Below are 27,545 nucleotides of genomic sequence, written 5' to 3'. Positions count from 1 at the left end.
GTTGTAACCCTTTAGCCTGCTTAGTCGATAGATAGTGTTTAAGGCGTTTATGAGTGAATTTTTTATGAATTTATGTTTTGGAGGTGGATCTCGGTTAAATATTCTGTTGTTTAATTTTGTTGGTATATCTTTTATAAAATCATTATGTTTTGTAAAAGTTCCATAGATGAACTTTATATTAATTATTATTCTAAGATTTAAATTCGTCCTTCTCTTAACTCAATTTTATTCTAAGAATCAGATGGTATCTGAATATGGTATTGAGACTGGAAACTTTGTGTAGCTGTATGTCTTTAGAATATATGTCTTCAAGAACATGCTCGATAAGTCTAAAAATACCACATATATATATTTAAATAATTATTCTAATTATTAACTATTAAAACTATTGTAATATATATGAACATAACTTGTGCATTGAAGCGTTAAAAATATATATTTGTTATTTTCCGATTTATTACTTTGTAACGAAGGAAAAGGTTGTACGATAAAATATCCTTACATCTCATCTGTCTCACATAGATTCGTTCGATTTCATTTCGATTCGATTCGATTGTTTCTGTACTCGGATTCACCGCCACCGTTCATGGCGGCTCCGTCGTCCACCACCAATATCATGCTGTCGATCTTCGAGAAGAAGACCAACTCGCTCGATTTGTACAGGCCGCTGCGCAATTTCGTAGTGATCAACTATTCCGAGCGCGAGGCGCAGAATCTGGAAGACGATCTTCAAACATTGAAGCAATTCCGCTCCGACATCGAGCGCGGCGGAGCATCCGATTCGCTGTCGGCGCGTCGTGACCTGTTGCAGAACTACTATAAAGCTCTTTGTGCCGTGGAGTCTAGGTTCCCTATTTCTGCGGATAAGGATCACGTCAATACGGTGTCGTTCACGTGGTTTGACGCCTTCAAGAATAAGCAGAAGGCTTCGCAGCAGAATATCCACTTAGGTAGGTAATTGTTTAATGTATCATTGAGGTTTATTTGTTTTTCTATATGTTTTTTTTCATTGTGGTCGTTGGGGAGAAATTGATACCCGCTAATGCCTCTCTATGTGCAAAAGTAATCCGGGAAGTGCAGCTGATATACAACTGTGATGACGGTGAACTTTCTTTTGAAATAAATTACATTTGGTGCACTTTGATATAGGCACTGATCGATTTTCACGACATTCGGGATGTCTAAGTTTCATGGTACTATCTGTAATGCACGGGTCATCCGTGAAAAGAAAGCAAAATCTAATGCCACGTTACGGCGATGAGGTTCTCTTTTTGCCCAAGGAGTCTTAAGTGTTAAGTGTCCGGTGTTTAAATATGAAATGAAGCCTTTAGACATGGAAACTCAGATAGTTTGATATGCTTTGATTTTTGTGCTTGAAGAACATGAGTGCAGCTGCCTACTCCTCGTGCAATAAATAGTTATTATTTTTTTAAGAAATATTTTGTAATTGTAAAACGATTACATTAACTTTCACATTTATTTTATTTTATAGAAAAAGCTGCAGTGTTGTTTAATTTGGGTGCTGTCCACAGCCAAATTGGATTAAGTTCTGATCGGTCTACTGTAGAGGGAAGGAGACAGGCTTCACATTCATTTATTGCAGCAGCTGGCGTGTTTGCATTTTTGAGGGACAATGTAGCTATGAAGGCATCAGTAGGAAGCTCTACAACACTGGATGTGTCAGTAGAGTGTGCTGGAATGTTGGAGCGGCTGATGTTAGCTCAGGCTCAGGAATGTGTATATGAGAATACCATAGCAAAAGGAAGCAGTGCCGGTGTCTGTGCGAAGATCTCAAGACAGGTCGGTGTGCAAACTGTATTCCTCCTTTGTTTCTTGTGTTCAACATCGATTTGGATGCTTCCTGATGTTTTCATGGTGTATTATAGTCAAATTACACCCTTTTATAATTATGGTCTCTCAAGGAAATGCTTGGTTTTCATCTTTAGTTATATATTCGAGTAGAATGTTGCTTAATAAATGTGCAAGTTTGATGATCTGGAATCTTTGTTCGACTAACTTTATATTTATTTTGACTCAAGATTTAAGTGTAGATGTATTGCACGCCCAATGGGAGCAAAATGTTTTCATTTTTTGGTTTCGATTTATCTATGGAACCCGTTAAATTGAATTTGTGTTATCATGATTGCAGGCCGGGATATTCTACGAGGAAGCTTTAGCAGCATTGAATGCTGCTCCTTTGAACCAGCACTTTGAGAAGCCCTGGATTGCTCATGTTCATCTTAAGGCAGCTTTATTTTATGCAGAGGCTTGCTATAGATATAGTTTAGAGCTACATGGGAAAGAAGAGATTGCTGAGGAGATTGCACGGTTGAAAAGCGGGGCTAATGTTCTGTCTGATGCAAAAAAGTCATCTCCCAAAGGGGCAGCTCAGCAGCTGTTGGATGCAATAAATAAATTAGAAACTAGTCTAAACCAAAACTTGGAGAGGGCCATTAAGGAGAATGACAGAGTGTACCTAATGAGGGTTCCTCCTGCTAGTTCTTTACCACCACTTCCCATCTTTTCCATGGTTAAGCCTATGCCAATGAATGAGGTGTTGGATGCTAGCAGTGGGAAGATGTTTGCGAGTCTTGTTCCTGACAGTAGTACGAAATCCCTTTCTAGGTATACTGAAATGGTAGACGATATCATTAGGACGCAGGCTGAGAAGTTGCAACAGGGAAGTGAACTAGCTCGCGTGAGACTTAAGGAAATGGATTTGCCTGATTCAATCCTTGCTTTGGAAGGGAATTCCAACCTGCCAATGGCTTTAACAGAAGAAGTAGAGGCTGTACAGATTAGTGGGGGACCAGCTGCTTTGGAAGGCGAACTTCAGCAACTTAAAGATCTAAGGAGAGTAAACCAGGAATTGTTGGTTCAGACGGAGGAGCAGTTGCAGAAAGAGGCAGCAGAGGATGTGCAGTTCAGAAATCAATTTGGAACTCGGTGGACCAGGCCACAATCTAGTACCTTGACAAAAAATTTGCAGGACAGGTTAAATAGGTTTGCAGCAAATTTGAAGCAAGCTGCTGAAAGCGATGCTCGAATTGAGAGATCTGCAAGAGAACATTCAGCACTTATGTCAATTCTTGACTGCCGTCCGGTAAGCTTGTGAACTTCACTTAGATGAAATTTAACTGGCTTCACAATGCTCAAAGTTTTAGGTTAGCTTGATCATCGTCTCCACTTTTGTGAATTGTTGTTGTACTGTTCGTGAATGGGAAATCATAGAAATCTAAATGACATTCGATAATTTTTGTAAATGTGTAGCATTTTTTCCTCTTCGATATATTTACTTGAAATTACCAAAGTTTTACTATGTTTTTGGATCCTTTTCCAACCCTATAAATGCACTTTGGACTAGATTGTTTGTCGGCTAACTATCCAGGCTACGACCGTGGATTGCAGTTGCATTTTTGTTTCTGTCCATGACTAATACAATCATTATCTAGTTTGTGATTCTGTCAAACGTACACTACTTTTCCACGGGTATCACAATCAATTAAAATCAAATAATGAAAGGTAGAAATAATGAAATCCTTGTCTGTCATTGTGTTCTTTGATTAATGCTTTCGTCTGTTATATTAGTCTACCATATTTGGCAGTGCATCTATGCAGTACTTCATTATATTAAGACTGATGATATGCGGTTTTCCTATTGAAACCAATGACACCATGTCGTTATATGTTTGGGTATTTACTTTTTGATAGATTGGATCTGCCCTGCCAAGTCTCGCCAGGCCTATAATGTCACTGGATGCTAATGAAGATGCCATAGTGGGAGCCCTGAAGCATAGCTTGGTAATTCAATCCATCCGAGGCTATATAAATCCTATTAGATATTCTGTCGCAACTTCTCTACATTCTTCTTTTATTATTATTTATTTATTGATGGTATCTTTCTCGATAGCTAGTGATGATTGCTTTAATAAATAGAAAGCATGTAATTCAAACATTTTTAGTCTTAGCAGATGGAATATAATTCATACGTGCGGGTAATTTGCATCGAGACCACTTGTAAAAACTCAGAAAAACAAAGAAATCCCTGTGAAAAATTCAGTGCATTTACAACCCAGTGTTTTCTAAAATCAGGCATAAAACCCCTAACAAATGGGGTAAATGCGCTTGAATTTTTTTTAACACACGGGTTAAATGTGCTTGATTTTAAAAAAAAAAACGGAGGATGCATTAGTCTATTAATACGTTTAGCGGTTTTTATAATTTTTAAACATTTTACAAGGGGCCTTGGTGCAAGTAGCCTTTTATATGTGTGTCGTGTAGCATCGATTATCTTCCTTCAAAGATGAAATTCAATGTGGCGTTTTACTTCAGCGGTGTTTTTCTGGACATGCTTCTGAAATGAATCAAATGTTGTTAGATGCAGAAAACTGTCTAGTGTTATGGACTGCTTTCATTTTGTTGTTATTGATGCCTCACATGATTTGTCATTTATGTTTTTATTGTCCTTGCCATTAAATTTTATCACACTTTTTAAAACTAAATGAATTTTTCAATTGTGCAAGTAACTTTGTTAGAAATATTAGTTGTATGCATGAATAATTCTTTGTTACTTTTTGTATTATTTTAATAAAACTATTCTTGTAGCTCCTCGAATGTTTCAGAATGATGTTAGAATCTTTTTGGGGACTGAGCAGTATTAAAATGCTTATGATTGATTTCATGTTTTTGCAGAGGCAAATGGAAACCCTTGGAGCTCAGAGGGCAGGTCTTGAAGACATGCTGAAAGAGATGAAGAGAAAGGTAAGATGGGGCTAGCTTTTTAACGATCATGTTTTTGTTAAGTTTGCATGGTGAAATTGCACTGGGTGGTGATTTTTTGTGCTCCGTCTCCAGCTTGTGCATTCAATTTAAACCCTTGCCGGTGTATTTGGTCAGTTACCTATGTGGAGGTGCTTAGAAATTACATTTACTCTTATGATATCGTTATTTATTGTTTTAGGTTTTTCAGTTTTGTGGATCAGATGTTTTGTGCATTTTGGCTCATAGATTTTTGCATGAAAGATGGAGTTCATTACAATTGTTTATGTTTGGAGTTCACCTATATAGTAATGTTTGATTTAACCCTTCAATTCTCTTTGATTACCTGCTTTATTGATTTTGCTCTTTACCCTGAACCATGTTGAGTATTTAGTTTGGCTTGATGTACTTGTGGTTTGTGACGTAGGATGATATACTGCCCAAGTTGATGAACTCCACTGGTTCCCACGAGGATCTTTTTAGAAAGGAGATATCGAAGTACAATCACATTTGTGAAGAAATTGCTCAAAACCTTGAAGCTCAAGAACAACTGTTGAGGCACATCCAGGTCTAAATTTTGTTGCCATATCGGTGGCAATCTTAAAATTGTGGTAGTGTTCATGTAGGTTGTTCGACCTGTAAATTAAAATTTGTTGATTCATCATGACTTTTTGTGGCTAGTTGGCTTACTATGCTTGCTTATAGCGCCATCATGATTTTTATGTTGAAAATGCATGGAATATACTTGATTACATCTGTCCTCCTTCGTTATCATGAAGATTGTTTTGTCGTTGGTTGAAGTAACCATCAGGAAAATAGGCATGCTAGTTAGTCGACTGCTTATAAAGCGTCCCTTCCTCATTTATGCAATTTCATGCTGATATTTATTTAAAGTTGCCATATGATTTGTCAGTCTTTATCATACCCGAAGCTATATTTCAAGTGTTTTCTGCCTTCATCTGATTTATTTCTATCGTAGAAATAGTTTCCCGGTTAAGGAAAATAGGCAGACTAGTTAGTCAGACTGCTTATAAAGTGCCACTTCCTCGTTTATGCAACTTCATGCTGATAATATTTATTTAAATTTGCCATCCCAAGCTATATTTCAAGCGTTGTCTGCTTTCATCTGATTTATTTGTTTCTATCTTAGAAATCGTTTCCCATGGATTGTTGCACATATTGAAAAAATTAAAACATCTAACGTGGTATTTTATCCCCCTACAGTCCCAAAATGATGAGTTTGCCGCTATCTTTAACGTTGAAGATTATAAAGGTATGCCATTCTGCATTATGCTGTTGGGGAACCTGTAAATTGCCTTGTCAAGAACTCCAACTTTATTCGAAATCTGTTTTCTTAATGTATCCAAATAATTTTTTCTATTATATGCATTTTTCTTCGAAGAGATTAAGCAACAGCCTTTCAGTTATTTGTTTAGTAATTTAGTGTCTAATGATTTAGTCTTAAATCATATGGGTCTCAACTTTATCAAAGAATAAATATAAGCTCTTTCTAAATCAAGCCAAGTGCATTTCACGCGTCTCCCTTTGAGGGGCAATAAACTATGTAGGACGTAGGCTTATTTCCTATTTATTAGGGTAAATGACACACCCAACACCTTGAGATTGGATCTAATTATATAAACATTCCTTGGATTTAAGTAATTGTGATTACAGTTTCTAATTCTAAGGCTAAACCCCTTCAAACAATGTCATAAATGTAAGGCAAATTAACCTCAGAGGATGTCCCTATTGTTTAGCTAAATTTGTGGAGCTTTCGCTGTAGTTATTCAAATTTCAGTTGGTGTTTTATAATTAGACATCACTTAAGGAGTGTCCATGTTAATTACCCATGCATACAATTTTCTTGAAGTATTTCTTGTTTTTGCTAAACCTTTTTGGATTCTGTGGGCAACTATCCATGGCTACCTGGATTTCTCTACCAATGTTTATGTTCTTTTTTTTTTATTGCATCCTCTTTCTGATGGGTGATGATTCGAGGATGTATTTAGCTTTTACTTGATGAACAAACAGGTTACGATTATAGTACCAATAAGCAGGAAAACTAGTTTCTTTCTCATGCGGGAACATCTTCGACACTCAGTTATTAAATTACTTGAAGCAAATGTAGTCTATTTTCCAGTACAAACTCTGTATGATATTCCTTTTTTATGATCTCTCAGCATCTCGTGAGAGGAGCTATAAACAGATTGAAGCCGCCATCGCCAAATACCGAGAGATCAAGGGGAACATCAATGAAGGGTTGAAGTTCTATGTAACCCTTCAGGTACAAATTTTCTGGTGTCATTTCATCTACTTCGTTAATTTAGTAGGAACTTTTTTCTGGAAGAAGTCTACAATTGGGCTGGTGGGTCAGCACAGGGTACATAATCTTCCTTCGTTTTCTTGGATGTATGTTTGAAACAAACAGTAAACCAGCATTTGAGCAGCGTGCCTTTATAGACACTATCGAGACGCTTTGTGGAGCTAACTAAATTCCACCCTACCGACTCATAAAACGCTTTAAGCTATGTATGGTACAAACAACCTGCAGACATATTTTAAGGCATACATTAAATAATGGGATGACCTTTAAGTGGAAAAATTAAGGAGAGTAGAGATCTGTGTGACCAAAGCGCTATATGTATTCGACTGATACTGACCCTTGAAACTTCAGTTGCCTTCCAATGGCGGAAGGATACGTTCTCCTCGATCTGATTTATTCCTTGAAAAATAAATTATTTATCCTTTTAAATCGAAAGATTGTTGCTAAAGGTGGACTGGAGGGTGGTTGGTTGTGATTTATCTTTGTCATTATCCTTCCTTGGTCATGTGGGCAGGCACACTAAAATTACTTGAGTTGTACTATGACACCGTTTAATCTTATAATATTTGTTCGCAAGATAAATTGTCATCTCTGATTATGTTTCTACGTGAAAAGGATGCAATATCAATCGTGAAGCAGCAGTGCAGTGATTTTGTGATGACTAGAAATATCCAGTGCAGAGAGATGATCGAGGATGTTCAGAGGCAAATGTCAGGTCTGAGCTTCCAAGATGGCAAGAATATTGCTGCTTACACGTATTCTACCATTGGGCAGCCTCATCAAACTCAAAGACCTAATCCTCAACAGCTGTTAAATACAAACGTGCCCAACTCAACCCCAACGTACCAGATACCTCAGCAGCCAACAATGTCCACATATGCTCAAACTCCTCCTTACGGGACTTCTCAACATCCGCCTCCACAGTATCATGGAGTCGTTTCGAATCCCTCTTACCCACCTTCCCAACACCAACAGCCAGCACCGAGCCATGAATATGACCAACCTGCATATCCTGGTTGGCATGGCCAGTACTATAACACACCTCCTCAGCAAACAGGAGCTATGCCTCGGCCTCCTTACACCGTTTCTACTCCATATCCTCCGCCACAAAATCAGAGTGGCTACTACAGACAGTGATAATTTAATCGCATCAAACATATGCATTTTCTCGCTTTTGAATGACTCTGTTCTGTCCGTTGTGGTCAAAGGGATCGTTAAGTCTTCTTAATGTGTGATGTATGCAACATGTGGTTATGTGCGGTATATTGGATGCTTTTCTCCCTTTCCCCTTCGACTTGCCCAGAATAACGTTGTTTTTCAAGATATATTAATTACATATTGCACAGAAATGACCTGCTACTATTTACACCGTTGTGTAATATATATTTCCTGGAGAATCATTCAATGTAAAAATTTTCGATTTTTGGGAGCTCTATTTTTCAGAATTACAATTTACTGTTTCGGTGCGAATTCTAACCGAATTTGAACTGAAATCTGTTGTTAATATTCGAACTCCTTATTAAAGGGCTTCTTCAATTTGTTCGACCCTTTTCGGGTCACATATGCTTTTCATGCGACATTACATGTGAGCACATACGAGAAAATCTGTGGCCTTTTATCAGTCTTGATCATAAAAATCAGTCTCGATTGAATATAAAATTTATTGGAAACAATAACTACTTCATTATAGATTCCGTTTGGATCAAGATGGTGACTCTGACCCGTCTGTCGGAAAGTATTTTTTGAATTGAGCAAAAGTCTTTATCAGAATAGTTGTATTTGTGTTCAATCTAAATTTGTTGGCAATATCTGATTTACACACAAATATTTCAGCATTCTTGATGTTCACATGTGTTTTCGGATAAAATTGGACATAATATATTAAAATTTGAAACTAAATATATGATATTTGAATAATTACTGTTTTAGATATGAAACAAAAGATAAAATTTTGATTATAAAATTAAAACAGTTATATTATATTAAAACTTACTACACTTGCTTGTGTAATCAAATATCATTAATACCAAATCTGAAAAAATTAGATACTGAAATATCATATATTAATAACATATTTTTATAAATTTTCATCCGAAAAAAGATTTGCATAATTAATATCAATATTTTTTACACATGTTTGAGTAATCACAAATCATATATTAATATCAAATTAAAAATATTTTGTACTTAATATTATTTATTAATATAATATTTTTAATATTTTATATCGATTTTTATATGAAAAAAACATGTCATTAATGTTAATCTTTATTATATATGTTCGAATACCGAAAATCATATATTAACGCTATATTTGAAATATTTTATATTCAAATATCATATACCGAACTGAGAACCTAATTTTGTGTGAATCAAAAACTGCAGAAAATATTTTTGTCTGACAAATCTGATCATGAAAACAACTATGTTGATAATTTATTGATCATTTACTCATTTTGAAATTAAATTGCAATTATGGCTTAGAAGTTGCTCTTGCATTTTGGATTTATTTCCCTACATTTTTCTACAAGTCAGCGGAAGCCAGATGCTTGTTATATAGTCTCAGGAAATAAATCCAAAATGAATTCTAACTGTGAGATAGATTACCCCATGGATTCAAAAGCGAATTCGAAAGGATTCATTTTACAAGTTAGATAAGATAACCCCATGGAATTGAGAGAATATGCCTCTAAGCACACGCAATATTCATTCTATTTCTAAAACAAGAAGCCGTTCATGGATCTTACTGCACGAATTTAAGATCTTAAACCTTAGGAAGCATGTTTGGAGTTGGCATTCTCAATTCCCAAAGGAAAATTGTTGGGGCATATTATGAATCGCACGCATAATATTACTAGCCACATCCAGCAATTGTAAATACTCCTCCGCTCCATCTGCAAGACACTGCAAAATGCAGAAGCAAAACATATAACTTCTCTGTCGCCAATTAAAATTCATTCTCAAATTAAAGGAAAAGATGCAATGATTTACTCGGATACTATATGGTGGTACGGCTAATACAGATACGAGTCTTTGGCGTAAACAAAAGATTGTTTGTCACCTTATCCGCCACCGCAAATTTTTTGCAAATTCTTGCTTTCTGTTCATCTGATATATCATCTGCTTCGACAATTACATCATACAACTGAAACATGAAACATGTCAGCATTTAGCATTAACAACTCAGATACATGCAACTGAATCATTAAATAGCAATCCGACCTGAGAAAGCATGTGAGAAACTGGATATCCTTCAGCAATCACATTCTTGACTTCTATGTCAGCCAAGTCAAAGTTACCACTTCTGCAGGCAGAAAACAGGGCCTCAACCACCTCTGCAGGGATGACCTGATCAAAGACATGCAGCTTGAGACAGTGTTCCAAAATTGAACATCTTAGCGAGAAAAGTCATCCAATAAGCTGAAAATTAATTGAGATTAAGTTGTAACATCTTAAATTCAAAATTTTCAGGAAACTCTTACAAGAGAGGGTGACAAACTTGATCTTATAAACGAGGAAAAGAGGAAAATAATATATGAGTGTAGGTTTGCAAAAGCACTTCTGAGTTAAGATATGCCGAAATGTTTCAGTTATAGTTCCGAAATTCTGGAGTAAATCAACTTACACCAGACACACTAATCAAGTCTTTGGATGAAATTGAAGATCCAAATAAGCGAGCAGCACCCTGAGATTAATGAGAAGAAAAAAAGATTGTGAAGCACACATATGTAACAGGCATGTACACATATTCATTGTAGTATGACTTTTTGCTGATTGTTTTGCTTTATAAATTTCATGTTCAAGAACCACTTTTCTATCTCACCGCTTTTGTCTTTTCAACGATCAGGTTTAGCATCATGTATGAATGATATAATTGCATGAATATGGGAACTGATAGGTATACTTGGCTAATTATTAGATGCAATAGCCAGCCAAAGTATGCATCAATTGTCTGTATGTGAATAAAGCATCTCTTACACTTATTTTCAGAAAGCTACGGTAATTATATTGAAAATCAGAGTTGGATCTTACTTGAAGGTATGTTATGGCACGACGAAGATCACCTTGAGAAATGGAACTTAGGGTCGAAAGAGCCTATAGTACACAGCAGTGCAGAGTAACAAACACTAAACAAAACTGCAAGTAGGAGCAAATGATATATTAAACAAGCTTCGGATATTAAGCATGTGACACCATACCTCTGAATCCAAATCAAGACCCTCTTCTTTGCAAATATACATCACACGACTGCTCATTATTTCTTCAGTCAGTGGCTTAAATCGGAACTTTGCACATCTAGAGACAAGTGGCTCTATAATTCTACATCAAATTAAGTTATTGTAAAAGTCAATTTTCAAGATTTTTTTAGGCTAAAAACAGAAAAAAACCTGAACTCCGGAAAATCATGCGGAAATATCAGGTTGTAAGTCACTCAAATAATAAAATTTAAAAAACAACTCCATATGTTACCAGCGGGGAAACATAATGGAGGCCAGACAAGGTTGCTTATAGGCCCAGGTCCTAAATATCCAACTTTGTATTATAAGATCCGTATAGTTCATCCTGCCCAACAGTATTTTATTGAAAAAGAAAAAAAAAAGGAAAAGCGAGAGTTGATCCAACAGGAAGAGAGAAGAGGCAAGTGGATGTTTATTTAATTTTACATATTTTTTTAAAGACAGTAAACATAAAATAAAAATATTTATTGGCTAGTCTAAGCTTTAAAAAATCTTCCGCTTTTTATTTCAAATGGCACAATAGAAAAACAAGAAACGGTAAGAAATACCTAATCAATTTAGGTAAAAAACTTAGCAACCTACCATGAATTATTTATTTAAATTTATTTTACTACATTAATGATTAATTTGTTATTACTATCTAATGTTCATAGAAACATTTGTTATCATGCATTGTGCCTGTTGTTTAAAAGTATTTATTTTTCCATAGTTTTAGTTGGTTACAGGTTTCAACAAACTAGATTCAAAATGTGGTGATAATTTTTTAGCATTTCGATCCTATATTATTAAAAGAAGACACCAACACCAACACCAACACCAACACCAACACCAACACCAACAAATCAAATTTAGCTGTTAATTGCTGTCTCCACGTTCAGAATACTGTTTCTGCCCCTGTATGTTACAGTTTAAAGTGAATCTCGGATAGTGATAATGATGGACTCCGTTTCACAATTACAAGAAACTATAAGAAGTTTTAAGAGAGAATTTCCAAATCCACAAATTCAGAAAAATGGACAGTTTCCACATGTAGGCTGCATTGTACTTGACACCTGTTTATCCATTCAACAAATGTTACCAAAACATGGATTTTCTGCACTGTAAATTGAATTCTTCTAGATCATCTTCATCATAGCACATTCCCGTTAGTTGCGGGGCCAACTACATGGATATTAGTTATCCAAACTAAGAGATTTTTTCACATGTCATCTCTTATAACAAAGTCTAAGATATCCTCTTTAACCACTTTATCCAAGTTTTTTATAACGTACCTCTCCTTCTACTCATTCCATTAACCTGTCAATCTAATATATGTTGGATAGAGGCCGTGTTTGGTCTCCTCTTCACATGACCAAACCATATTAGACGTCTCTCCCTAATCTTATTCTCTATGGGGGCTACAACTAAACAACTCATAATCATTTTATTTCTGATTTTATCCTTGCGCGTTTTGCCACGCATCCATCTTAACACACGAATCATTGCTATCACAATCTTATGCATATGTTCTTATAGTGGCCCAACACACCGAGCCATAAACCATAACTAGTCGAATAATAGTCTTATAACATTTTCCTTTCAATCTCGCATGCATCTTTTTATCGCATAAGACTCCTGATGTCATCCTCATTTTCATCTACTCTGCTTTAGTCATAAGGTTTATATCCTCTCTAATGTCCTAGGCTTTTGGATAATATATCCTTAATAGCGAAAAGCTTCACATTCTGGGATTTCTCGATCTTCAATCTCAATTGGGCTACCAATTCGTCTAGATTCAGAACCAAAGTTAAAACCTAAATATTCGGTTTTTGGGTTATTAATTCAAAAATCTTTACCCTCAAAAGCTTCACGTCATCTATATAAATTTTTTTTTTACACTTTTTTTAGTTTCGCCTGTCAGGACAATATCATATGCAAACATACACGAAGTTACCTTGTAGTGCCCAAAATCAGTACACGTAAATTCCATGCATTTATTTAATTATTAAGGCATTTATTTAATTTTAAAATGAGTTTTAGTGGTGCATGATTTATTTAAATGCATTATTTTAAATTATTCATGTTTATGTGATGCACGGTAAAATATTTTTCGAGTTTCATGTCTCAAGCGAGTATTCGAAGTGGGATCGAGGAAAAGACCGGTGACGATTTTGGTAATTTAAAAGGTGGTATTTTAATTTTAGTTAAGGATGGGGCATTTTAAATAATTTATTTAGTTTTAGCATTCTAAAAGCCTAAGTTATTTATTTGAGTGAGTTTAGAATTTTAAAACTTTTAAAAGTTAGTAAGTGTGCATTTTATTTTGAATTAAGGGATTATGTATAGTAGTGGGGTTAACATTTTAATTAGTATTTTAATTAGCACTTTTAATTAATATTGTTAATGGTATAATTAAGCCATTTAATTCCCTAACTTAATCCAAAACTCACACACACACCTACTAACACACACACACATTCACGCTTACACACACACACCTTTTCCCTTGCACTTTCATTTTTATTTTTTTTGAAGAAAATCTAGGGTTCTAGTTTTCTCTCCAGCCGCCCCTCTCCCTTCAATCTCCAGCAAGTTTTCGGTGAGTTTTATTGCAAGAAAAATCGTTCCACGATCGTCCCGGATCAAGCCTCGCACCGTTCCCGCGTCGGTATCGTCGTTTCGGTATTTTAATCATCAAAAGGCACGTATAATCTCTCTTTTGCTGCGTCGATCATGTCATATTATGCGTTGCGTTATTTTATGCGTAAAATTCATGTATGATGTTCATAGTTTGAGTGGATAATTGATTGGATCGATTTTGAAGGAAAATTTTTAGATCTAAATCACGTTTTTACTGTTCTTCTTAAAACTGCGAATTTTCAGTCGAGATTTTGAGAAAACTTTCAATACAAAAAATGTAGAACTTTTTGATACCTTCGATTTGATATAAAATTCGAGTTATTTGGACAAAAATTGAGTGAGTTATGGCATTTTTTGTGGGACTGCTCAAACTGCGTTTTTCAGTAAATTACGATGTTGATGCGTTCTTGAAGTTTATTTGTTGCAGGCTTCGTTGGGAATCGACGGGTGATCGTTGCTGCGTCTATGTATGTCTAGTTCGATGTTGGGATGATTTTTGGTGTCTCTTTTCGTGTCGTTAGGCCCCAAGTTGAATCAAGAGTCGAGGGAGAAAATGGTGTCGAACTTCGAGTTGTGTCGTTAGTTGTTGATTGTCACACTTGGGAACAATTATAATGGCTTACTTGGGTTTGGTACAATGTCGTGACGTCCTAGGACGGGTCTCGAGGTGTCGAGTCACGGATGGGTGATCGAAATAGGAAGAGGAAGCCACAAGCACATGAATTCTCGTAGGTACGCGTTCACAGTAGCTACACGGACCCCTACACGGAGCAGGGCACGGGGTCCGTGCCTTTGTTTCTTTTCGGTGTCAAAATCCGTGAAGCCACCCGGACCCCTACACGGACCCTAGCACGGGGTCCGTGCCCCTTCTTCTTTCCGAGTATTCTTTCCACCGCACTTAGACGGACCCGATAACGGGGTCCGTGTACTCACGTTTTTGGGAAAAGTTTAATGTTTGCTTTGGGGTTTGATGTCATGGTTTAGCGCAAGGATTCTCAAGGTCGAGTCAGGGGAAATTTTAGAATGTCCTAAGAAATGATTGAGCTTGAGAGTAATCATGATAAGTACGTCTAAGCTATGCAAGTTAAGTATGCAGTTTCATGTTAGTACGTGCAGCAGCGACGGCCCCGATCGAAGTCCAACGAATCCCTCAACGCCAAGTAAGCATGTATGACGTGCAAGATAAGTTTTGAGGTATGCTAAATATCTTGTGACCAAATTATGTTTAAGATTGGAAAGCGTTAAATTATGAGCGGGGACCAATCCGCGCGTTAAATTATGAACGGGTTTAGATCGTGATTGGAAAGCGTTAAATTATGAACGGGGACCAAGCAGCCCGTTAAATTATGAACGGGGATCTCATGTATGTGGCAGTGGATACGTCCCTGTCAGCCCAGTACTGTGGTTTAGTCTGATCAGGCGTTTATTATGTATGGGTCACTTGCTTTGAATCATGCCTCTACGCAAAATGATGAAGTTATGTATGTTCTAGTATGTTCAAGTATGCAAGCATGTTTGTAACAAATTGATCAACATATTTCAACTGAGTTCACTTCAGCAGGTGCGGTCCATGGAAGTCTTGCTTGGAGTTTTTTGATGAGTCCTCGGTTGACTAATTAGGTGACTAATATATAAACTAGTTAAATTAGTCAATTAGTGGTTAGTCAATAACTGAATCAAGGGAAGGGCTGTATATANTTCATCTTCTGAGTGATAGTGTTGCGATTAACCTGAGAGTGTGTGTGTGTATGTGCTTATGCGTACTGTGAGGCGAGTTCTTGATCATTCTTGGGAGAAAGAATAGCTGGGATTATTCACAACAAACTGGTATCAGAGCTAGGTCTTCAGGAAGTCCGAAAATGTCAAGGATGGGAGTCTCCAGAGTTGAGATTGAACGATTCGATGGAAAAACAGACTTGTCAATTTGGAGGAAAAGGATGAAGGCAATTTTGGTTCAAATGAAGGTTTCCAGAGCCCTTGATGGGGAGAAGAGTCTACCATCGATGATGAGTTCTGACGAGAAAGCTGATATTCTCGAGCAAGCATATAGCACTATCATCTTGCATCTCAGTGATAGAGTACTACGAGAGTTTGATCAAGAATCCACAGCAGCTGGAGTTTGGTTAAAATTGGAGCAGCTATATATGACGAACACCCTCTACAATTGAATTCATCTTAAGGGCAAATTGTTTGGATTCAAGATGCTCGAAGACAAGTCCATAGATGACAATCTTGATGAGTTCAATAAGATCATCATTGCTTTGGAAAATCTTGAAATAAAGATCGATAATGAAGACAAGGCAATTCTGATCTTGAACTCCTTGCCAAAATCATATTCAATCTTCGTTGATACAATCAAGTTTGCCCGTGAAACATTGACATTAGATGAAGTCATAACAGCCTTGAAGGCAAAAGAGACTCAAGATAGGCTAGTGAAAGACGAAGGAGATGGACAGGGTTTATTCATAAGGGGCAGATCAGAAAGAAGGGAGCAACATAACAATAAAAATAGAGGAAGAAGTCGATCAAAATCAAGGACCAAATTCAAGTGTTTCTACTGCCACAAGGAAGGGCACTTCAAAAGAGATTGTCCTGATTTAAAAAGGAAGATGAAAAACAGAGAGCATGAACCTACGAACCAAGCCATGATTTCAGATCGATATGAAAGCTCTGAAGTACTTGCTGTGTCCACCGAAAGGAAAGAGATTGAGTGGATACTTGATTCGGGGTGTTCGTATCACATGACACCAAATCGAGAAGGGTTTGAAACCTTCAAAGAAGGACCTTCAAAGAAGGGGATGAAGGTCGAGTAATCATGGGAAATAACACCGAATGTAAAGTTCTGGGCATAGGGTCCATAAAACTTATATGGATGATGGAATTAGTAGGAGCTTGACAGAAGTTCGGTATGTCCCAGGCCTCAAAAGAAATCTAATCTCACTTGGATCTCTGGATAATAAAGGATATACATATAAAGCCGAAGGAAGAGTCCTACAAGTTAGCTCTGGTGCTCTGGTCATAATGAAGAGAATCAAGAAAGAAGGCCTGTATGTTTTGCAAGGAAACACAGTCATCCCTACCGAAACCTTACTCACAGAACAGTCAAAAGATATGACAAAGTTGTGACATCTTAGGCTTGGTCACATTAGTCAAAGAGGAATCGATGAGCTAAAGAAACAAGGGGTCTTTGGCTCGGATCTTGTGCACAAAATAGACTTTTGTGAACACTGTATTTTCGGAAAACAAACTAGAGTCAAGTTTAGCCTGTCACAGCATACTACCAAGGGAACGTTGGATTATGTTCACTCTGATATATGGGGACTAGCTAAGGTTAACACTCTAGGAGGGGCTAGGTATTTCATAACCTTCATTGACGATTTTTCAAGAAAGGTTTGGGTATATATGTTAAAGCATAAGAATGAGGCATTTAAAAGCTTCAAACAATGGAAAGCCTTGGTAGAAAACCAAACTGGGAAGAGAATCAAGAGACTAAGAACTGATAATGGACTTGAATATCTTGCAAATGACTTTACAGAATTTTGTAAAGATCATGGGATAGCAAGACACAAGACGGTGAGATACACTCCCCAACAAAATGGAGTGGCAGAACGCATGAATCGAACTATACTGGAAAGGGTCCGATGTATGCTTAACCATGCTGGCTTGGGTAAGCAATTTTGGGGGGAGGCAGTGTCTACTGCAGTTCATATAATCAATAGAAGCCCCTCTACAGCTTTGAATTTTAAGGTACCTGAAGAAATATGGTCTGGAAAACCAGTGAACTACTCAAACTTAAGAGTGTTTGGATGCCCATCATATGTGCATGTTAATGAGGGAAAGCTTGAGCATAGATCAAAAAGATGCATTTGCTTGGGATATTCTGATGGGGTGAAAGGATTTAGATGTTGGTCAAATGAAGGAAACAGTTCTAAGGTAATCACCAGCAGGGATGTGGTCTTCAACGAGCAGGAGACACTAAAACAAGATGTGCAAAATCAAGAAGGCAGTGCAACTCAATCTGTCCAATTAGAGCATGAAGGAAGCCATCAGACCAAGGTGGAGTGTGAACCTGAAACCATTAAGAAAGAAGTTAAAGAAGAAGAAGAAATAGTCTCTACTGAGCAAACTGACTTAAGTCAGTATCAATTGGCCAGAGACAGAAAAAGAAGAGACATTAGACCACCAACCAGACTTGGGTTTGCGGAACTCACTGCCTATGCCCTTGCTGCTGCCCAGAGCATAATGGATGAAGAACCAAGAACATACCAAGAAACCACTGAGTGTAATAGGTTCCAATTGTGGAAACAAGCTATGGACGAAGAAATGATATCTCTAAGAAAAAATCAAACCTGGACATTAGTAGATAATCCCGGGAAACAAAAGGTTATTGGCTGCAAATGGATATATAAGTTCAAGAAAGGAGTTCCAGGTGTTATGGAAACTAAGTACAAAGCGAGGTTAGTGGCAAAAGGGTATTCTCAAAGGGAGGGAATAGACTACAATGAGATTTTTTCACCAGTAGTAAAATACACTTCCATCAGAATACTACTGTCCTTTGTGACTTATTATAATATGGAGTTAGAGCAAATGGATGTTAAGACGGCGTTCTTACATGGAGAGTTGGAAGAAACCATTTATATGGCACAACCGGAAGGCTATGAATCAGCCGGTGAGGAACACAAAGTTTGTCTCTTGAAGAAGTCACTATACGGCCTGAAACAATCACCCCGTCAGTGGTACCTGAGGTTTGATGCGTTCATGATCAGAAATGGATATAAAAGAAGCAACTATGACAGCTGTTTCTATTTTAAGAATCTGGAAAAAGGCAGCAAATTATACCTGATACTTTATGTGGACGATATGCTCATTGGAAGCCAAGAAATCAAGGAAGTTAACAAATTAAAACAGCTGCTAGGAACAGAGTTCGAAATGAAACAAATGGGGCAAGCGTCAAGAATCTTAGGCGTGGATATAATAAGAAATAGATCTCTGGGTCACTTACATATCACACAACAAGCATACTTGAGCAAAGTTCTCACAAGGTACAATATGCAAAATGCGAAGACCGTGACAACACCAATTGGAGCACATCTTAAACTCTCATCAGAACAAAGTCCGAAAAGTGAAGAGGAAGGTGGAGAAATGCTCAAAGTACCATACTCCAGTGCTGCAGGAAGTATTATGTATGGCATGGTGTGTACGAGACCGGATATAGCTTTTGCATCAAGCTTAGTAAGCAGGTTTATGTCAAATCCTGGGCTTAAACATTGGCAAACAGTAAAATGGGTGTTAAAGTATATTAAAGGAACCAAGGAGGCTGGGTTGAATTATGATAATAAGTGGAAAGAAAATGAGAAAATTGAAGGCTTTGTAGATTCAGACTTTGCTGGTGACGTTGATAAGAGGAAGTCACAGACAGGATATGTGTTTACATTGTATGGAAATACAGTCAGCTGGAAGTCTACCCTTCAACATATAGTAACTTTGTCTACCACAGAAGCTGAGTATGTTGTTGCGACAGAGGCATTTAAGGAAGCTTTATGGATAAAAGGTTTGGTTGAAGAAATAGAAGGGTGTCAAGCTGAAACTGCGGTGCACTGTGATAGTCAAGGAGCGGTGCAGCTGATGAAGAATCCAGTGCATCATGAGAGGACAAAACACATAGATGTTAGGCTTCATTTTATAAGGGATATGGTCGCTCAAGGTAGAGTGAAGATAAAGAAGATTGGGACTGAAAACAATCCTTCTGATATGCTGACCAAAGTAGTGACAGGGACAAAACTTCAACATTGTTTGTCACTCATCAAATTGGGAAAACCTCCTTAGGTAGGAGAAAAAGGGGAACCGTGAAGAGCAAGTGGTGATAATATGCTGATCAGGTGGAGATTTGTAACAAATTGATCAACATATTTCGACTGAGTTCACTTCAGCAGGTGCGGTCCATGGAAGTCTTGCTTGGAGTTTTTTGATGAGTCCTCGGTTGACTAATTAGGTGACTAATATATAAGTTAGTTAAATTAGTCAATTAGTGGTTAGTCAATAACTGAATCAAGGGAAGGGCTGTATATAGATATAAATATATATAAGCGCAACGGGAAGAAAGAAGAGTTTTCACTTCTCGGTTGTAATCTTCTTTTCTTCCTCAACTGCGGTGTATCGCTCTCTTCTGAATTGAATAAAACACGTTGCTCTGAGTTCCCCAGTGGATGTAGGCGAAGAACGCCGAACCACTATAATTCTTGTGTCTTGATATCTCGTTTCTGTTTTGTTTCATCTTCTGAGTGATAGTGTTGCGATTAACCTGAGAGTGTGTGTGTGTGTATGTGCTTATGCGTACTGTGAGGCGAGTTCTTGATCATTCTTGGGAGAAAGAATAGCTGGGATTATTCACAACAATGTTTAAGAAAAGTTTAATGTTGACGGCACGTCTATGTATGTATGTACATATGTTCAAGCTTTTGATATGCAAGTTCAAGTTTTAAGTATGTAAGCTCTATTTTGAAGTTGCATGTGGTTTTATTACGTATTATTCGTTACTTCCAGTTTATACGTGTTGAGTCTTTAGACTCACTAGACTTGATCGATGCAGGCGAGGATGTTTATGAGGAGGCTGGAGGTGGGGACCAAGGAGCAGGCTTGGACTGAGCGGGAGGCTAAACCCTAGGACCGCCATGTTTTAAGTTTTATGAAAACATTTATTTCTTATATCAAACTTTAAATTTCAAATCTTTTGTTGCAACAACTTGAAAGACGTACAGTTTTACTTCTTTTATCGAATTTTTTTTATGTTCACTTTTTATTTAAGAAAATTTTTAATTCTTCCGCAAATTTTAAGTAGAAAAAGTTCGGTACGTTACATACCTCATCCTGAATATGTCTCGTCAGCTCATTCATAATCAAAGCAAAGAGGTAAGGACTTAAAGCCGATCCTTGATGAAATCTTACTGTCACAGGAAATTCAAATGACATGCCTCCAACAAACCTAACACTAGTTATGGCACCTTCATACATGTATTTAATGATCTCTGTGTAACATCGAGACACGTGCTTCCTTCTAATACCCATTAAATTAATTCTCTAGGCACTCTATCATAGTCTTTCTCTAATTAGATAAATACCATATGGGTCTTCTGTTGTTCTCTATATTTCTCAATCATATGTTAAAAAAGAATGGCTTCCACTGTGGACCTACCGGGCAAAAACCAAATAAGTTCTCTGATATAATAGTGATTCTCCTAAGTCTCCGCTCTATCACTAGTTCCCATTGCAAACCACCTACCACTTCACTATCATTTAATTAAACTAGATGATAGCAAGTTCGCATTTTTATATAAGCACCAAAGATTATGGGGAAAACAAAGAACGTCCAACCGACCTGCTGATATAATTGCAAATGAAGAAGAATCTTGTAACTTTTGAGTATGTCTCCATTGTCCGTCGTAAGGCATTCTACAGAGTGAGAAGTTGCACTTAAAAATTGTTTTATGACATTTCAAATTTAACAAGATAACAAGGGTTCGACTGCCTGCCTGAGCATCTTCTGTCATTGAATCCGCCTCATCAAGAATAATGATCTTATACGGTGGGCAAGGATAGCCACTACAATGAGGAATAAAGTTATCCGAATGAACACAGGAGCACAGGTAATAAAATAAGCAATATGCTAAATATCAAAGAAGTACCTTTGGCGAGCAGAACCAACAGCTACAGCAGCAAAGTTTTTAATTTTTGTGCGAACAACATTAATCCCTCGATCGTCACTAGCATTCAGCTCCAGCACTCTGGACTTGTATAGTTCAGGTCTGTCAGAAAAGAGAGTTCAATTCCGAAAAAAATTAACTTCTTAGTCGATCCCATTGTGGAAAGCACATTCACAAGCGTCTGTCTCCAAACCAAAATCAGAGTTTGAAATTATCAAGATATCTTCCTTGCTAATTAGCTGTTGTCCTTAAAAAGCGCAGGATGCGCATCATAAGCACTTAACTTTCGCAAGCACTTAAGAACACATTAAACTATTCATAAAGAAACTAGACATTTGAAGCTGTGTTGAGCTTTGTCAATGTTCCTAAATGTTCCTACAAGAATTCACATTTCTTAGAATCTAATTCACGTAAATTATTAGAAAGTTGTTATTCATCGCCACCACAAGAAGCATTATTCACTTCAAGAAGAGGAGTATTTATTTCACTGATCACAATATCGCAATTCCCATAACAAGATTTTCAAATTCCTTAAAAACAACTCATCAACACCAGCAAAGCTCATTATAAAAACCACGTTGACACAAAAAAAAAAAAAAAAAAAACCCCNAAAAAAAAAAAAAAAAAAAACACCCCCAACGTAATCAAAAAATAAACTACGTTCCCTGAATAAAATAAGTAAAAACATAAGATACTAAATGAGTTAAATTACCCGAAAAGCTGATGGGCAATTGCAAGGGCAGTAGTTGTTTTCCCCGTACCAGGAGGCCCATAAAAGAGCATGTGTGGACACTACATAATCATCACAAAAACCCTAAAATCACACTCCTACAAGAATAGGTCATTCGAAATACAAAATACGCCAAATAGTTAAAGGAACTTCAAGAAACATTACATTAGCCGTCTCGAGAGTGTGGGTGAGTACTCGAACGACCTCGTCCTGGTGAGCTACGTCCTTCACTTGCCTTGGCCGACTGTCGATACACACACACACTAAAAAGATAAGTAATTACGAGGAATTGAAGGCAAATCGTTTCAAGTATGAGAGAAATTCGAGAAATAATAGTAAAGATCATCACTATTTTTCGACCCATGGCTGCGAGCTCTGCAACAGTGGCGCCATTGAAAGGAGTTCTCCTTGGAAACTGCTGGCGCTCTTCCCGCTATCTACACTACATATAAACGTTGTGTTTAACACAGACAAAATCGGACAACCATTTTTTCTTCCAATTTTGCCCATATTCGATAAATGCCATAAAATTTGCCCTTTTTTGTTTGAATAGAAATATTTTCATAACTCAAATAACCGACAAGTCTCGGGTTACAATATTAATGAGCCACGACGGAAGAACGCCATCGGTCCATTCAAATAACAAAGAAAACACTAGAGCTCGTTGAACTAGAGCATGAGCGACGTTGTTAGCCGTACGCCTCATATGTTCTTTATCCACTTATACGATGAATGTCATAAATTTGCAATTTGATGATGTTATAATATAATATAAAAATACAATGAATATTTAGCTCTTTAATTATCAATTTATACGTTGAATTTTGGATATTATACATAAATGTTTACGCAATACATCCATATGAAAACTTTTTGAAAATTGAGTGATTATTAAAATTAAACACTTAATAAAAAAAATGAATAAAATATTCATCGTCACTTTTAATCATGTTTTCATCTCCTCGTTTTCAGCTATTTGAGTCAATTGTTCAAATTTTTTTTGTAACATACTCACTTCTAAACAAAAATCTAAATAAATGTTTTTTTGTTTGATTCACGCGACGCTTGTAAAACTTCAAGAATAACAGTTATAAATTATGAAAATTTTCTTCTATTACATAAAATTAATATCGAAAATGCAAAATATTTGATTTTTGTAATACTGTTTTTATATCAACATCATTGGCAAATCTTATTTTTTTCCATTAACTTAAGAAAATCGAAAAGTAAAAAAAATCAAGTCCATGTCATTATTTTTTTGTTTTATGGAAATAATCAATTATCTATGTCCTAATAAGCTTCAAATTTATTAAAATTAATGTTAGATATTAGTATTTATATATAAAATAAAATATATTTGTGAAACATAAATCGTTGAGAAACTCCTCTTGTAGTATCACATAAAACTGACAATGGCTAAACACCTGATTACGAAGGAAGATACCAACATTCTGTATTGTTTAACATTGTGTCTTGTTTATTGTCCAAGCAAAACTTAATTTTATTGAGTATTTTCTACGTATCAATTCAAATTGAAGTTCTGAATTTACTTTGCTTTTCAATGGCATTTGATATAGAAAACATCATATACCCTTGTAAGAACCAGTTATGATTTCCGCATGTATGAAGTTTCTCTCGAGATTGCGGCATATTAACCTTGTTCTATTGCATAGTGCTAGTTCATGTTCAACATTCCTTAAGAGCATGATTGGGCGACCTACTTTTTAATGTGATTCTATGAGGTGACAAAGCACTTGGACAAAAAAATGCAAAAACTCTTCTTAGAAAAGATTATTGTTATCATCTTCTACGGAGTCCCAAGATGAGTATACTTTTTCTTCTTCTGGAAATTTTAAAACAATCATTTCATTCATTTCATCAATGTCTACTTTTTTTTAGTAATAATAGTTATGTCAACCATGTAGTTTGCATTGTGTACATGATTTATCAGATTAGGAGAAACCTAATAAAAAAACTGATCAACTGATAGTTTATCTTCCCATGGTATGATAATTGAATCTGGTAGCTTTATAAAATTATTATTCAAAGTATCTTCCAAGCCATCACCAACACGTAATAGAAATTGTGAGAACCCAAAATCTGAGACAGATTTCATATTTTGTTCTAGATGTAATAATATCTTGACATAATTCCAAAATGACGATCTTGAAATGCTTGCAACAATTTGATTTCTCATGGATCCTCGTTTAAAAACTGGTAAAATTTTCCTAAAATCTCCACCAAAAATCATAGTCTTTTCCCCAAATGAAAATTTGTTGTCCTTATATCTTTGAAAGTTAGACTAATAGATTCAAAAGCATAACGATTTTCCATGGGAGGCTCATCCATACCACAACTGTTACACATCTAATTAATTCTGTAAGATCTGACTATTTTTCAATCTTGCAAAGTCTTGATGTTGTTGGGCTTAGTGGGATTTGCAAGTGTGAATGTGCAGTCCTACCACATAACAATGTTGCAACTATACCAGACATTTCTACTGCAAGTGACAATTTTACGATTTTTCTTAGGCTTGCTAGAATTGATAGATAAAAAAGTTTTACTGGTCCCTCTTGGACCATCAATGAAGAAAGTTTTTGAGTGATTGCACGTAATACTTTCCATCATAATATCAAAAGCCATCTATTGATGAGCATTTAAATTTTCAATAAATCTCAAATCTTCTTCATATGTTTGAATTGAAAGCTCATCCTCGATTATTCTTGGTAGTGGCAAGTCTCCTAAAAATTCGATAATTATTGACGGCAAATTAAAATCATCCAATTCTTTTTATATTGATGCATCAATTGTTGTATCTCAAGAAGCAATTTATTTGTGATGAGTACACTACTTCTGGAAATTCATCTACCATAATCTTCAGACATATATAGGTGGAACTCATCCCAAAGTTCTCTAACTCTTTTCAGTTGACAAAACACTAATATGGAGGCAAACAACCTTCTTAATGAAAACGACATGTTAACAGAACACGCTTCATGAAAATATTGTAGAATACAATCATCATGTTGAAGAAGCCCTCTCATTTTAACTACATCTTTGAATGTTGTATATTTAGTTCCATTACTGTTATCAGTTCTTCGAGAACTTGTCTCTTTCATATGGTTCAGAAATATATGAAGATAAAATCTCTCACTTTCATATGATTATACAACATATATCCCAATATATTAAATAATCATATTTATATTATGTTATAAATTATTATCTTATAAGTATATAATATATACCAAAACTTATAAATGTGGTCAAGTATTTATTGTGCTATATATATTTGTAAACACTAAATCAAGGTTCCCACTTTAAATGGTTTGTAAAACCAAACAAACATTTAAATGGTACCAATAAATTAATACTATGATATATTCATATATAATAAATCAAGGAATCCAAGTTAAATGGTTGGTAAAACCAAACTAACATTTAAATGGTTTCAAGAATTTAATATTATAATATATTTATATATAATAAATCAAGGCATCCACTTTAAATAGTTGGTAATACCAAACTAACATTTAAATGGTTCCAAGAATTTAGTGTAACATATAGCAACAATAAATCAAAACTCCCACTTATAAGTAGGGTATAAAAATGCTTAAAGAAATAAATATAACATAAACAATAAATAATGATTAAATAATATAAAACATAGATTCTTACCTTTTAATAACCTTATTATCATGCCAAGAGTTTCACCTTATCATCTCAACTTTAGGAAGTTAGCTATTCATTATTCAAAGTGTAAAACTTTGAATATGAAATTAACATGCTAATTGTATTTAAATGAAGAAATAAAGGAAAAATATAGAGAGAAATATTATGAACTCAAAGGTTTGTTCATAAAATGAGGGATATCTCAATACATTACAATGCACCCCTATTTATAGCCAAATTTGGGGAGACAACCACAAATAAAATATTATTTTTTTTTACACATAAGTCTTCATTAGTGTTCCAAGATATTATATTATATTACACATCACTTTTAAAAATCTTCTTCTCCGAATTTGCTTCTTCACGTAAAAAAGAAACATGTGGATAATTGAGTTGTCTAGTTGTGGTATTTTTTCAAACCATTTGACCAAGTAATTTGAGAGATATGATCAAAATACTAGAGCATGGTAAAACTGACACTCCTTTGGTAACTTTATTTGTTGCTTAATTTGATCCCAATTGTGAGAGGATTTTTATCTCATGCTTGTCAACAATATTGTAGATATTATAATCAACTTTCTACAGGTCCAAGAATCATCTTAATCCCATTTGCAACGCCAAGTTTATTCTTGTTTTATCGAACCTGTAAAAAATAGTAAAAATTTGTAATTACACAACAACTTATATTTTATACAATTTATTATAAAACATATAATATTTAAACATTTAATAAAACAAAAACTATATAATTATATTATAAAACATTTAATTAATGTACAATTTTTATGTTTATCACACCTCCCAACCAGCTTATTGCTAGTCCCTAGCAATTTAAGCGTTAATAGCAATACAAAACATATTGATTAATTTAAATAGAAATGTAATCAAAACTATCTAAGTGTTTAAATTAAATTTGAAAACTGTCAAAGTTATATCAAGATCATCATAATTATAATTTATGAAATAATTTGAGATGATCAATTCAAAGCTTATTTCAGGTAGTTAAATGTACACGGCCTTCAGAAATTCCTAGTAAGAGTCTCAACTCCATATCCTCACAGGTTAATAAATGTTTCAATTTATGGCAACGATTTCTCTCATGGAGTTGGAATACAGATAAATGCTCAGAAAAATGGTTTACAGAATGCAGACAGACAAACGAGCCAAACTAATCAAAAGATAGAAAATCCATTGATTCAAAATCTAGTTGTTCTTATTATATATTTTTTCCTGATATATTTTTTTTCATAACATCATGGAATCAGACTAAGTTTATGCTTCTTGACCACATATTTATTTAACTTGTACAATAAATTTCTCTCTTTTTTTATGAGAGATATATGGATCGTAGCATATAACTTAAAAATTACATAGATCTTCAATATCTTTCTTTTTGTATTTTTCTCCCTTTTTTTTTAGGAAATATCATTTTTTTTTCAAAATAAGAACTCAAGATCTAAACAATAGATAGTCTCTCTCATGATCAATAAAGGCTCGAAAGCTGT

The 27,545-nt window shown here is 35.5% G+C and overlaps 2 protein-coding genes across 3 annotated transcripts; one reads left to right on the top strand and one right to left on the bottom strand.

The window, feature by feature from the left end:
- The first annotated feature begins 464 nt into the window (after positions 1-464).
- On the top strand, positions 465-8,516 carry LOC140963824 (vacuolar-sorting protein BRO1-like). The gene is made up of 9 exons (XM_073423234.1): positions 465-950; positions 1,493-1,800; positions 2,150-3,103; positions 3,712-3,801; positions 4,693-4,761; positions 5,186-5,326; positions 5,983-6,031; positions 6,939-7,042; positions 7,697-8,516. The coding sequence occupies exons 1-9, from the start codon at positions 587-589 to the stop codon at positions 8,216-8,218; spliced, it is 2,601 nt and encodes an 866-aa protein (XP_073279335.1). The 5' UTR covers positions 465-586; the 3' UTR covers positions 8,219-8,516.
- A 1,146-nt stretch (positions 8,517-9,662) lies between these two features.
- LOC140965234 (replication factor C subunit 2) lies at positions 9,663-22,868 on the bottom strand. 2 transcript variants are annotated; one of them, XM_073425374.1, is made up of 12 exons: positions 22,718-22,868; positions 22,534-22,612; positions 22,351-22,430; positions 21,621-21,740; positions 21,468-21,537; positions 21,314-21,387; positions 11,281-11,401; positions 11,114-11,176; positions 10,707-10,766; positions 10,304-10,429; positions 10,143-10,226; positions 9,663-9,985 (listed from the first exon to the last, which is right to left on the bottom strand). In XM_073425374.1, the coding sequence occupies exons 1-12, from the start codon at positions 22,759-22,761 to the stop codon at positions 9,881-9,883; spliced, it is 1,026 nt and encodes a 341-aa protein (XP_073281475.1). In that variant the 5' UTR covers positions 22,762-22,868; the 3' UTR covers positions 9,663-9,880. The 2 variants fall into 2 exon arrangements, with proteins under 2 accessions (XP_073281475.1, XP_073281476.1); XM_073425375.1 differs by lacking the exon at positions 10,707-10,766.
- Between the last annotated feature and the right edge of the window lie 4,677 nt (positions 22,869-27,545).

Source organism: Primulina huaijiensis, chromosome 18 (assembly GCF_012295235.1).
Source record: "Primulina huaijiensis isolate GDHJ02 chromosome 18, ASM1229523v2, whole genome shotgun sequence".
In the NCBI taxonomy this organism is placed as follows: domain Eukaryota; kingdom Viridiplantae; phylum Streptophyta; class Magnoliopsida; order Lamiales; family Gesneriaceae; genus Primulina; species Primulina huaijiensis.
Note: the sequence above shows the minus strand (reverse complement) of the source record. Positions and strands in the feature narration are given on the sequence as shown.